Source organism: Megalobrama amblycephala, linkage group LG4 (genome assembly GCF_018812025.1).
Source record: "Megalobrama amblycephala isolate DHTTF-2021 linkage group LG4, ASM1881202v1, whole genome shotgun sequence".
Classification (NCBI taxonomy): Eukaryota; Metazoa; Chordata; class Actinopteri; order Cypriniformes; family Xenocyprididae; genus Megalobrama; species Megalobrama amblycephala.
Window position 1 is genome coordinate 16,901,680 of NC_063047.1, and position 14,558 is coordinate 16,916,237.

Sequence of the window (14,558 nt, forward strand, 5' to 3'; positions counted from 1 at the left end):
AAAAACTCATCCTCCAATCACTTTTGGGTGAACTATCCCTTTAACAATACTAAACCCTGGGTTAACACTGTTAATTGCATATGCTGTGTCAGTGTCATTGATTTAACGAATGCTGCACACGATCTGTTTATGTAAAGAGCATTGCATTAGTGTTACGCTTCCTCGTATTAAAGGGTATATTGCTGACTCCATTATCAAGTTTATACTGAATGGATTTTTTGGACTTTTTAGGTAAGGTATCTCTTCACTCCAATTGTCATATTTTCTGTCACCATTTGACATTTTACCCCTCAAACCGTGAAGCCTACTGTTTATAGGCTACAACATGCGGTGTTTCAGTGACTGTTCAAATCACATGATAATGAGGCACGTGATTGGCTCTCGGTTGCTAAGCATCTAAACTTAACTCTTACACCACATCGTTTCACACTACACGTTTGCCTCTGTAAAGTGGGGTTAAAAGCACCTCTAAGAGCAGGGTGTCATAACCCCGGGTGTTAAACTGCTTCTAAATTACAAGTGTGAAAAGCGGGGGTTGAGCACAGTGTGAAAAGCCCTAATGTGTATGAGAGGTTATATTTCAAATCTGAATGTCTACGATAGAAAGTGTTTTGAATCTGTAAAAAAAAGTATGAAGAAAAGTTAATTTCAAAATGTCTGGATGTTATTTTCTTCCCTGAAGTCTAGACTTACGTGAGTGAATTCATGTTCAAAACAGAAGAATATTTTGTTGTGTCTTATCTATGGAAAAATATGACAAGCTGGCCTTGAGTTAGTCAGAAACTGTTTTGTGGCCCAAAAAATACAATAGGTTGACTCCAAAAGCCAGGTGCTAATTCATCACAGTCTGTTGTGGAGTCTGATGTTCCTGTGCGTCTGTATTGGGGTAAATGTTACTTTTACAAGTAGCAGGTTACATTGAGTTGCTGATTATCAGTAGAGGCCTTTGCAATGTTTCACCCGTTTCGCTTGAAAAGGGCCTCACAACTGAAGGAGCCTCTGCTGCCGCTCGGAAAAGAGCCCCGCCATCACGCCACAGACACACCAGGGGTGGAAATTAACAGGGGCTCGGGGCAAAGATGCCACCAAAATTAATAAAATATTATAATAAAATATTATAAAATATTAATAAAATATTAATCAAAATATGAGGCAAAACTCTATGAGTTCTATAGTTACACAATACCACATGTGCAGGAGTGCTGTTTTTTCCTGAATATCAGCATGATTGCAAATGTGATATTGATTTTGAACAGTTGAACAGTTCAATAAACAAGAAGTTAATAGTGAATTAAATTTTAGGCCCTGTTTACACCTGATACTGAGATCACAAATGGACGACGCTAAATACAGGTGTAAATGGGGTCTAAAATGTTTTGAGCTTGTCCACTTTCGACCACTTCCAGAGGTCGTTCGAACAACCACAAAAGAACTCCTACTCTTCTCCTACTGACCTAATGCATAAACATTATGGGAAGCACACTAGCCATACTTTTCACATACTTTTGAAAACCCAGCGTTTAGTCGATCCTGAAAAGCGCTCATTGTTGCGGTTGTAAACACGATGGCTTTCTTTTTCCATGAGGGGGTTTGGCTTCATGACGGCTTTTTGGAAGCAAGTTGAATGTGTATGGCTGTCGCGCTGGAAGATCATTATTTTACTTTATAAAGTTTTAAATAAAGATATTTGTCTTACACAAATGCATCGATTCGCTTCAGAAGCCCCCCCCGGAGTTGCGTGAAATACATTTTATTATCGATGGATGCACTTTTTTGGATTTCAAAAACTCATCCTCCAATCACTTTTGGGTGAACTATCCCTTTAACATTACTAAACCCTGGGTTAACATTGTTAATTGCATATGCTGTGTCAGTGTCATTGATTTAACGAATGCTGCACACAATCTGTTTATGTAAAGAGCATTGCACTAGTGTTACGCTAGCCAGGTGGGATTTAAACTTTTTTAACAAGATCATTGGACTTCGTTTTATAAGAAAATAGTATTTCAGTCTTTCTACTTCCAAATTTCAATGTGTTACTTGCCATTTCTTTGTAATTTGAGTAAAAATGTTTTCAAAATAAATCCTACATCAGTTTTGTACAGAAAGTAACAAATAGTTCACCCTAAAATTACATTTCTGTCATTATTTTCTGTCTTTATTCACCTGATGTTATTCCAATCCTGTATGACTTTCTTGTGTGTGGAGCATAAAAGAAGATGCAGTACAATGAAAATCAATGGTCTCCAATTTTGTTTGGATCCCAGCATTCTTCAAAATATGTTCCGCAGAAGAAAGAAAGTCATACAGGTTTGAAACATGATGACAGAAGTTTTATTTTTGGGTGGACTATCCCTTTAAATCATGTTTAGATTGTTACTATAGTCTAAAATTACTCATACCATGATATTTTTGTCATGCCGCCCACACCTACTGCTTCTTCAAGCACTTCCTGTTGTTAAAGTTGATCTTCCTGTGTCAACTAAATTCCCCAGCAATCCCTCTTCTGTGTGTCTTTTTCTCCAAACAACAAAGTGTGCCTTTCCTTTGTTTATCGTAGCTGTTTTTCCTCCATTATTATTGGAGTCTGGAATTGTTTTACTCCTTTTCCTCTTGTGTCTGGATCTCTCATTAGTTGTGTGGGTGTAAACACTGAGAGCGATGGAGAAGGACAGGCAGGTCAAAGGTGAACGCAACTGGTCCTAATTTCCTCTCTCATTGTTTACAGCCGATATGAGAATGACTTTTAAGACCGAGGCTCTTGAGAAAGTGAAATGAATCATGCCGACGGAGGCCAAAAGCTCAATGGGTTTTTGGGAGAGATTGAGAAAAAGCCCACGAGACGCGAACAATGTGAACATGCACTGGATGATTGCTCCCCATATAAGAGAACAAAGCTAAATCACAAAACCTAATTGAAAGTGTTGTATCTCTTTTCAAGGCAATGAAGCAGCTGATTAGAAAGATAATTGAGCTGGGAGACGAGATCTGGCGGGGGACTTTAGCGCTGTCTTGCATGTGGCAATATCGAAAACCGTAGCTCCTGCATGACGCAAAAACAGATTGCATGAGAGGGCTTCATTAGGGACTTTAACGTAAGACTCTGAGCTGTCCGTGTGCATTTGCATATTTTTCCCAAACTGAAAACACGTTCTGTTGTCTCGCGTGTCATTGCGCTGAGCCGACACGTGGTGCTTTGTGTCAAAGGATTGTGCTCAATAGAGCATCTTCTAAGATCTTTGTAATCTTTAATTAATTTCTAGCATCCTTCGAGAGTGTTGTAAGTCAAGCGTTGGTTAATGAGGTGCTTTGTGCATCGTTCCAGCTACATAATATGGTTTATTTGCAGCTTAATTAGTTACAGAAGATTATTTCAGACATGAAAAAAAGTGACTTTTTTCAGAATTGCAAGATACACACTCAGATTTGTAAGATATAAACTTGAAAAAAGTGAGCTAAAAGTTGCAATTACCATTAATTTTATTTATTTATTTTATTTATTTATTTATTTATTTTTGTTCTTTGGCAGAAACGAAAACCACAATTTTGAGATGTAAACTCAGAATTTTGAGGAAAAAAGTCAGAATTCTGTGATTTAAACTACAAATTCTGAGGGAAAAAAAACAGAATTCCGTTATTTAAACTCTGAATTGAGGGAAAAAGTCAGAATTCCATGATTTAAACTACAAATTCTGAGGGAAAAAAAACAGAATTCCGTTATTTAAACTCTGAATTGAGGGGAAAAGTCAGAATTCCATGATTTAAACTCCAAATTCGAAGAGGAAAAGTCACAATTCCATGATTGAAACTCCAAATTCTGAGGGAAAAAAGCCAGAATTCCGTGATTTAAACTCCAAATTTGAAGAGGAAAAGTCAGAATTCCATGATTTAAACTACAAATTCTGAGGAAAAAAGTCAGAATTCCGTTATTTAAACTCTGAATTGAGGAAAAAAGTCAGAATTCCATGATTTAAATTCCAAATTCTGAGGAAAAAAGTCAGAATTCCATTATTTTAACTCTGAATTCTGAGAGAAAAGTGAGAATTCTGTGATTTAAACTCCAAATTCCAAGAGGAAAAGTCATAATTCCATGATTTAAACTCCAAATTCTGAGGAAAAAAGTCAGAATTCCATTATTTAAACTCCAAATACAGAGGAAAAAAGTCAGAATTCCATTATTTCAACTCCGAATTCTGAGAGAAAAGTGAGAATTCCGTGATTTCAACTCCAAATCCCGAGGAAAAAGGTCAGAATTCCTTGATTTAAACTCAAGATATAATTGCAAGATATAAAGAATTCTGAGGAAAACAAAAATGTGAGAATTGTGAGATATAAAGTGACAGGAAAAAAGTGAGATAAATTTGCAATTAAGGTTTTTATTTTTTTACTCCATGGCAGAAAAAAAACAAAAAAAATTGTAAACTCAAAATTCTGACAAAAAAAAAAAGAGTCCGAATTGCTTGATGTAAACTTGCAATTACGAGTTTATTCTTTGCAATTGCGAGATATATACTCTCAGTTGTGAGACAAAAGTTATTATTTTTCACACTATAGTACTAAGTTTTCTCACTGTTGAGAGCGAATGACGTTTCACGTCAATGAAAAGAAACCTATTGCAGTCTGCGAATATTAGTCACAATACATGGAATTTTGATAATAATCAGCAGCACACAATCTCCATATTGTTACATTGATGTAAAAGTATTGTAGCAGGAAATTATGTCAGATTCTGGCTGCGTTACAGAGACAATCATATCAGAATCATTAGGGTGCACAAGGAAACCAGAGGCATTCGGAGGTCCTGTTTTTCTCATGCATCGAACCCCGTGTGGTGTGGGATTTCTAGCCCAGCATGGCTGGATTTGGGCCAAGCCCGTCCACAGAAGAAGGACATTAGACAAATTCCACAACAGATAAAAATAGAGCATTTATTGTGTCCCCACTGCCAGGTCTCAGACAATAGGTCCTCATCAGAGTCTCTCCTTTAACCTCTGAACTCTGTTTCCAGCCCTGAACTACACCAGAGACCTTGACAGACACCATGCTGTGGTTTCTATTTGTGATTCACTGATCATGGGAAATGGGAGAATCATAACATTCTGTGATTTTTGCTTTATTTATTTACTTGTTTTTCCGTTAATGTTTGGACAAATCTCATGAAAACAGGTTCACCTCAAACTTAAAAGAAGTGAGATGTTACATAAAGAAAATGAAGCTGTTCACCATTTCACTCACTCACCTGCTTATTAATCCATTAATGTTTGGGTGGATCTCATTAAAAAAGGTTCACTCCAAAATCAAAAGATCCATCCATCCATCCATCCAGTACTTACTTATTTGCAGTACTTACAGTTCTTACTTATGGTACTTGTAGTACTTACAATACATACATTTCACTGTTTTAGGAATGTAACTTTTATTTATTTATTATTTGTTTATTTTTTGTATTTTTATTTTATAGTTAATGTTATTTTCATTGCATATATATTATTTTCATTATATTAATGATTTTTTAATATAATGGCGACTCCTCACACGTCCCGGAGTCTTGGTTAAAATTGCAATTTTCTCACGATTTACAAATAGTTGCAAACATTTGTAAGTACTCAAGTGAAAAAAATATATAACACTGGTCTAGTGGATTTTTGATATTTTACTGCAAAAATATTACATATTGCACCTTTAATATTTTTTTTTTAAGAAAATCTCATTCTCATTAACATAATACATCGGGATGTTTTACTTTTGATTGTTTTTACAATTATTAAAAAAAAAAAGTTAATATACACCGATCATTTTAATTAATAAAAATACTATATATTTTAATCATTTTTATTATTATATTATATAATATATATTATATTAGAGTTAAGGGGGGGGGGGTTCTTCATTGTAATGAAATAATAAAAATAGGCTTCATTTTCTTTAAGCAATTTTAATGTAATCTTTTTCTTTTGCGGGTGAAAGCTTTAAACAAGATTCACCTATTTAGAGAAAATCTCCTCGGAAAAGCTGCAGTTCACCTGTTGGCAGGACTGGCCCCATTTCTGAGGCTCGGGAGCACAGAATGTGTGTTTGAGAGTGGATGAAGGCTGGATGTCTCACCTTGCCTGCAGGGAACTGTTCCTGTTTGCTTCACACTGCATTATGTAGACATATATCTATCACAAGCCACGGCATAAAGGTTTCCTTTGGCCAGTGCAGAATGTCTAGCAGAAAAAACAATAGAATAACATTAAAATAAATAAAACACAAATCAGAATACTTAAGTCTTGGACAACAGCTACAAGGTGTAGATCTGAAAATATTGGATAGTAATTGCTATCCCACGTTGAGTATGATCACTGAACTGAACTTGCTTGCAAACTCTAATGCAATAATAATCAAGCTGTTTTAAGCAAAACCTGAGCATTTCCATATGCAATACATTATAGTAAGGATAGATTATGGTCACATGAGGCCACTCTTGTCGCTCCCACACTGTTTTTGCCAGGGAGTTGAAAAGGAAGTTTGTACAGTAATTCAATACTATCCCAGCTTATACAGTTGAGACAACCAGTATACAAGATCTAAGTAAGTCTAAATAACAAGAAATTATAACATGGAAAAAGAAGTCACAGTTACAAAAAATAAACACACTATTTGTTTAAAGAGGAGCTATTCTGCTTTTCTCCATCTTCATCTGTCTTTAGTGTGTAATGTTGCTGTTTGAGCATGAAAAAGTCCCTCCAGCAGGAGTTCTTCTCTATATCAGTGTCAGTGTTTCTGAACTCCCTGAAACGGCTCCATTGTAGTCTTGAGTTTTCTTCACAATATTCCTCATTTAAATAATTCATATGCAGAATAAAGGGGCGGGGCCTGGTTGAGTTAGTTAGTAGTGTGTTGAAACTGGCAGTTATGGTAAGGGGCAGGACATTTCCCTAATGACCAATCACAACACACTGCTCCAGCCGACCAATCAGAGCGCATTGTGCTTTTCAGAAGGAGGGGCTTCATAGAGACAGGAACTAAACAGAGCGTTACTGACAGACTGGGAAGAGAGGAGCTGCAACAATGGAGAATATGAGTAAAATAATCAACATTCAAGCAGGAAAACCTGTTCTAGTAGAGCCCAAAAACTACATCTAGACTTTGTAAAAGGGCATAAAATGGCCTCTTTAATACATTTCAAGGGTGAGAGCAACAATAAAGCTGCAATAATGCATGTGCTGCGGAGGTGTGTGGGATAAATTACATCTGCCAACAGTCATTCAAGCACTGTTTGTTTGCAGTTTTACTCTTACATATCTTTGGCTTGAGCTCAAGGCCAGATCAGATCATGCAAAAAAAAAAAAAAAAAGGAGGATAGGAAAACAATTCCTAAAGTTACAAATTTCTTTTCAAAGAGACTAAGTGAGAACCTATATTGTTCGAGTGAGGCGACAACACTGTTCATGTTGTGTAAATGGATAATTGCTATATGAGAGTCTGCATTTTCCTACATAATGAGAAACGACTTGTTTCTAAGTCGGTAAACGCTCTTATCGTTCTTTAAACACCGAAGTAACACAAAAAGTGTGTGACAAATCTTTAGATATAAACTGTAAATATGGAAAACAATATGTAAATGATTGATGTGTGGATCTTGCATTAAAATATTAAAGGTGCCCTAGAACTTTTTAAAAAAAGATGTAATATAAGTCTGAATGTGTCTGTGAAGTTTCAGCTCAAAATACCCCATAGATTTTTTTTAATTCATTTTTTTAACTGCATATTTTGGGGCATCATTATAAATGAGCCGATTCAGGGCTACTGGCCCTTTAATTCTCGTGCTCCACGCCGACTGAGCTCGCGCTTGCCTTAAACAGTGCATAAACAAAGTTCACACAGCTAATATAACCCTCAAATGGATCTTTACAAAGTGTTCGTCATGCATGCGGCAGATTATGTGAGTATTGTATACTGTTATATTGTTTACATTGATTCTGAATGAATTTGAGGCTGTGCTCCGTGGCTAACGGCTAATGCTACTCTGTTGGAGAGATTTATAAAGAATGAAGTTGTGTTTATGAATTATACAGACTGCAAGTGTTTAAAAATGAAAATAGCGACGGCTCTTGTCTCCGTGAATACAGTAAGAAACGATGGTAACTTTAACCACATTTAACAGTACATTAGCAACATGCTAACGAAATATTTTGAAAGATAATTCACAAATATCACTAAAAATATCATGATATCATGGATCATGTCAGTTATTATTGCTCCATCTGCCATTTTTCGCTGTTGTCCTTGCTTGCTTACCTAGTCTGATGATTTGGTTGTGCACATTCAGACATTAATACTGGCTGCCCTTGTGTAATGCCTTTTATAATGTTGGAAACGTGGGCTGGCATATGCAAATATTGGGGGTGTACACCCCGACTGTTACGTAACAGTCGGTGTTATGTTGATATTCGCCTGTTCTTCGGAGGTCTTTTAAACAAATGAGATTTATATAAGAAGGAGGAAACAATGGAGTTTGAGACTCACTGTATGTCATTTCCATGTACTGAACTCTTGTTATTTGACTATGCCAAGATAAATTCAATTTTTCATTCGAGGGCACCTTTAATATGAGCAAATTGCTTGTAGAGGCACTTACACTGTTTAATAGTTTGGAAAGATTGTAATGTTTTGGAATACAAAGCACAATGTCTGTTAATAAGACGATTCCAATTAAATATTGTTAACCTGTCGTTTTTATGTCTATTTAAGTAAAGCATAATTCATACAAAAAATCAGTGTTATACTGTATACATGATATACAATAAAACTGTTTTTCTATCAGTGAGTGCTGTGTGCAAAGTTGTACACTATTATTTAAAAAAAAAGTGTGATAAATAGCATGGATCATTGGATGCTCGATGGCAGTCCCAGTCCCGGTCATTAACTATGCATTGCGTTCTGGTTGATGGAGCTGATGATGTGAAGTATGCATTGATGCAGTTGATCTTTCACATGGATTATAGCAGTATTTATAGCAGGGTGCTGTTAGTTTTCAGTAGGAAGTTTTGACTTTTCTTGAACCTCTTCTTGACAGCATGTTTTGTTTGTGAAGGGTTCTAGATTGTGATAAGAAAGCATCCTTTTAAGATTAATCTTCTTATGCAACCAGTCCTGCCTGAATGCAGAAATATTCTGACTTTAGATTAAGATACAAAATATGATGGATTACAGAGTGCATTCATCAGATACTGTTATTTTAGCTGTACCGTTCTTGAATTAGAAATTAACCTTCTGTTTGTGTGTGTGTGTGTGTGTGTGTGTGTGTGTGTGTTACCAACAAGTCATTTAGGTTTCTTATAGTCAATAAGAGCCTTTAATAGAGTTATGGCAAAGGTGATTTCACTAAGCTGCTCTTATTCACCATTGACAGCCCTTAAAGCCTCTGTTTCCCACAGATAGAAGAGACCAGGGTTAGACACTATTACTTCCCAGAAAAAAAAAGATGACTTTATAACAATAGGCTTTTTAGCCAAATGTAAACAATTCATGAAAAAGCAAAAATGTACAAGGTAACATACAAAAATATATCCTTTTGGCCAACAGAAATTGAAAAAAATTGTAAAAATTACAATATAATAAAATGCGACAACTTGCCCCAAACCTCCAACCTTTGACCTGAGAACACAATCCACACCTGGTTTTATTGTGTTCACCTATTAAATTTAAATGTGTAATTTAAGGCAGTTTTGAATGTTTTTAGAATCAAAATACAGAGTATAATTGGCCTTTTGGCTCATAATGTCACAGTTACTGAAATATAGCCCTTGTGACAACTAGCCCCGGTCTCCTTTAATAACAATATTTTCTAAATGGGAGTTTTAATACAGAATTATCTAGAAAATAAACAATTCCACATATAAAGTAACATTCTTTCCACCATTTACTAATAAGTGAAATCAATTATCAAGTACTTCCATTTAGTAAACACTACAGCAACAATAAATCCCCAGAATCAGAGGATTCATAAATCCTGTCATTTGATGTTTATACTCTGTGTATGTATATAGAATTTAGAGTCTAAGCTGTATGGAAAATATACAGTACAATATCATATTTAATTTACATTTATACATTTTATGTATTTACAGTGAGTTTTAATACTGTGCAAGTCAAATATTTCTCATTTAATATATACAAACAATATATACATCAGTGGCACCAAGAATTATTTGAACACCAGAGTCGCACTTAAAAATGTCTGAATGTCGTTGCATTAGGGAAAAAAGATGGCATATTGTAAAGAAATATAGCACAGGCACATTTTGCTGAGTTTTAAATGATAAAACCATAGATATACCGAGAGCTGACTTCACTTAAAATCACCAAAACACCGGTTTATTAAAAGACATTGAGTGTTTCTTCAGCTATGGGCACTTTTGGCCTTTTAGACAAACTCCTTTTGTTTAATTTGTCTGCTAGCAGGAAACATACTGTATATGCATCACTTCTGAACCATTTTTTCTGAAACAACAAATGTTTAATAGCATTCTGTGGTGGAAATGACATTTTTAAGTCCCCCTGTGGTGAAAATCAAGTTTTTAATGTTGTTTATATGCTTTAAGAGAAACCATGTGCAAATTCATCAGTCAGCACCATTGCTGAGTATTTTCTCCTTAAAACTGCAGTGATCTAAAGACAGAAATGCAGTTTGAAATCGCTGGTGTTTGTGACATCACAAACTACCTTGTGACCAATCACGTCAACGTGTGGGCGGGCTTTAGCATATCATTAACTATGAGCGCTCTGAAGAGAGGAGAGTCTCAAGAGAAGGTTATCCTGGTATATTTTTATTTTAATATGAAAAATCGGGTAGATTTATCAATATAGCGGGTTTATGATGAATATTACGATGCTATGATGAACTTTATGCCTTTCTTCACTGACGTTCAGAGTTGTTCAAAGTGTTGATACGGGAACATGGTTTGTGTAACATTAGCAACACATTATTAACAGATATGAGAATCATATTAATTACCGTTATGTGTCTGACGTTGTAAAAAGCGATACCATTGTGCAGCGTTTACCTCAGTAAGTTGACCGAGTGGATCTCTGAGCTGTGCGATTGAGTGGAGGCGGGGCTAATTAGCATATTGTAATTAGCATATGTATACTAAATGATGCAAGAGTGTAGAGTAACATTCAAGCTATTTTAAGGAATGAAGAAAACATTTCACAGGAAAAAAACTTTAAATATGTAAAAACTTTTAAAGGATAAAATGATTGACTACAGGGGGACTTTTAAATGTTTTGGGAATAAATTGGCCAACCATTTAGTGTGTGAAAACTGATATGGACTAATCATATTTCAAATAATAAATATTTCTCTATTTGTTAGCTCATCATAGTTTTAAGAATGCAATATTTGATTAAATGTTATGTAATATTGTATTTTGCATGCATTAAAAGGCAGTAGTGAAAATAAATGATGAAAGGTTTCCAGACTGTTGGAATGTGAGTGAGTGCCCATGGTTGAAGAAACACTTGATTGCAAATAAATCAAAAGGCCATGATAAGTTTGCAGATTCCACTTGTTTTTTTTTTTTTTTTTTTTTTTTTTGTCATTCATACATTTAAATCTTGCCTTAAGTGTCCAACTGCGAGTCTCTCAGGCGCGCCGCGTCGTCGAGCAAACGATTTTCTTAAAAGACTTTCTGAAGTCCCTGTTGAAAATCGTGTAAATGATGGGATTCACTGAGCTGTTGCAGTATCCAATCCAGAAGAAGAGCTTGAAAAGTGCCTCGGGCGGCATGCAGCTCTCCCTGCAGATGGCCTGGAGACTGTAAGTGAAGAAAAAAGGGAACCAGCAGAGGACAAACACCCCCATGACCACCGCCAGCACGAAGGTGAAGCGTTTCTCTCGCATCTGAGCCACTTTGGTTTTGGACACGACCGCGAGCTGCTTGCTGCTCTGCTCCTGATTGGAAACCCAGGAGATCCGGCAGGTCCTCTGCTGCGGGCAGCAGCGCGCACCGTCCACCCGCCTGCGCTTGGAGAAGCGCGAGCTCTTGGGTTTGCTGTCCGACGTCGCGCTCTCCTCCAGGTCGATGTCATCCAGCTCCTCCTGTCCCTGGTTGCTCTCTGAGCTGTTGCTGCTCGGAGACTCCTTCTCAAACTTAGTTTTCCTCACAAAACACGTCTCGGACTGGGAAGGCTGCCTCTCCAGTCCGTTCTTAGCCACGAATACGGTGGACGAGCGCTGTTTGGCGACGCGGTAGATTTTACAGTAGACCGTGATCATGATGAACCCCGGCGCGAAAAACGACACCACGCACGAGGAGAGGATGTACCAGGTCTCGTCGTTTATTAAACACACATTCTCGTTGTGTTTGGTCATGATGAGGGGTGGGAATGAGATGACGGCAGAAATGACCCACACCACCGCGATCATGGACTTGATGCGCTTCGGCGTTCTCTTCAAGTTGTAGCTCACCGCCTTGGTGACGGACCAGTACCTATCCAAGCTGATGGCGCACAGGTGCACGATGGACGACGTGCAGAACAGAACGTCCAGAGCCAGGTAAAACGCGCACCAGGTGCTGCCGAAGAACCAGTATCCCATGATCTCATTGGCGAGTGAAAACGGGATCACTAGCGTGGCCACGAGGATGTCCGCGCACGCGAGCGACACGAGGAAGAGGTTCTGTGGCGCGCGGAGCGCGCGGCTGGTCAAAACCGCCACGATGACCAGAACGTTCCCAACAATGGTGACCAGGATAATGATGGAGACCACGAGGATGATTAACGCGGCGGCCGTCTCCGTGTAAGGCCAGGGGCTTGAGGTGATGTTGACGCTGGCATCCTCCTCCGTTGCATTGGACTGAGTTACATCCATGCTGAGTCCATCTTTCTGACAGTCAGGTTAGTGTTTCCAGTTAGGTGGTGTCACCGATGCACTGATACAGTGACACAAGAAAAACTTGAGCTGTCAGTGCGCTCCGCTGACGCGATCGTCTCATGCTTGCAAGGTAAAAGCTGTTCATCGTGCGCGCAAAGACTTTTCCGAACGGTTTCGTTGCGAACAAACTCACGCGCGAAATAGAATTCCAGAGTAGTTGCGCGCGCTCTGTCAGACGCGCTCCAGAGAGGCGCACGCAGCTCTCCACTCACGCGCTCCACACCGGACTGAGTGCTGAGATGTGTGCGCTCGAGCTGGAGCCAGTCACATGACGTCATGATGGAGTCCAACCCATACCTACACACACGCACACACACACACACACACACACATTCCCCTGGCTAAGTTTCACGTAAATGCAAATTCTACAAATCACATTTTAATGCTTTTTTTAACGAATGTTGCCCCTTAGCCTTTTCCCTCTTTTTTATGTTGTTTAGTTCTGATATTATTTATTTATTTCGGTTCAATCTTCTCACCCCCTACAGTAGCTGTTGGTGCTGCTTTTTTCTGTATCTATTGCTGTTTATTACTCTAGTGTATTGTGTTTATATTTGTTCTTTCATTAATAATTAAATAAATAAACTCACGCACACACTCACACATAGATTAAGAGAGAGAGAGAAACATAATGTTTGTCAAACTTTTCTTGTAGTTTCTCAGCATCAGTCATAACCTCATCCTCGGCACTGTTTTCTTAGATAGTCCCTTGTGATTTTTATGTTTGTTTGAGTTTTGATTTCTGGGTCATTTTATGAAACTGGTGCCATTTGTGTGTAAAAATAACTTGGCAATAAATAGCTGATGCAGCTTTTATAGACAACACAGCATCCAGTGATTTTGTTTGATTTTCATGTTTTTCTAACCCTTTCTCCTTCATCATGATGAAGACATTTTTGCACCGTCTCCTGGGTTTTCAAGTTTAGCAAATTCTGATAAAAGCAAAATATGTTTATTTAGTTTATGTAATGTGTTGTTAAAAATACATTAGGTTGTAACTCAACACACACCCAAAAAAAGGATTTTTGATGCTGTTCACTTTATTTAAACAATTTATTTTGATTCAACACCATTGTATCAGGTTTCTGGTTTAAATGTGATTGATTCATGTTAAATTGACTTGAAACTCTTTGACTTAACTTGATGTTTTCATATTGAAATAACATGTTTCAATCAAGTAAACCCAACCAGGACTCAGTCAAACAGGATTTTCACTTCCCATCATGCTTTGCAAAGGGGCTGAACTAGGAGTGTAAATGTTGAAATAAAGTGTTATTTTAAGCAGTTTTTAGGAAGATGAGAAAATGGAAAGACTTTTTAATGTTTACTGTTCTATTATGTTGGTATTTAAAAGTTTCTGTTAATTAATAGTTTTAGGGTTACCATTGTGCTGAATTGTTGCACTTGTGCTTGGGTTGAGGACCTGCTAACAAACCTTTAAATTACTTAAATAAGAAAGTAATCGCTTTGGGTTGCATTTCCCAAAAGCATTGCAAGCTTATGTTGATTGTAAAACCATTGCCACCAATGGACTTATGATCAATTTAGACTTTACAATGTTTTTGAAGGCAATTTAGAATGAATCCAGTATCACATCTAGATTTCTAACACAGAACATCACAAAAGTTATGTAAAT

At 37.3% G+C, this 14,558-nt stretch overlaps 1 protein-coding gene across 1 annotated transcript; it reads right to left on the bottom strand.

Moving 5' to 3' along the window:
• Positions 1-10,639: 10,639 nt before the first annotated feature.
• adra2da (adrenergic, alpha-2D-, receptor a) lies at positions 10,640-13,144 on the bottom strand. Its single transcript, XM_048187974.1, has one exon. It carries the CDS (start codon positions 12,857-12,859, stop codon positions 11,633-11,635), a length of 1,227 nt encoding a protein of 408 aa, XP_048043931.1. The 5' UTR covers positions 12,860-13,144; the 3' UTR covers positions 10,640-11,632.
• Positions 13,145-14,558: the final 1,414 nt, after the last annotated feature.

Coding starts and splice junctions, on each gene's coding strand:
- adra2da (XM_048187974.1), bottom strand. CDS start 12,859: ATGGATGTAACTCAGTCCAATGCAACGGAGGAGGATGCCAGCGTCAAC.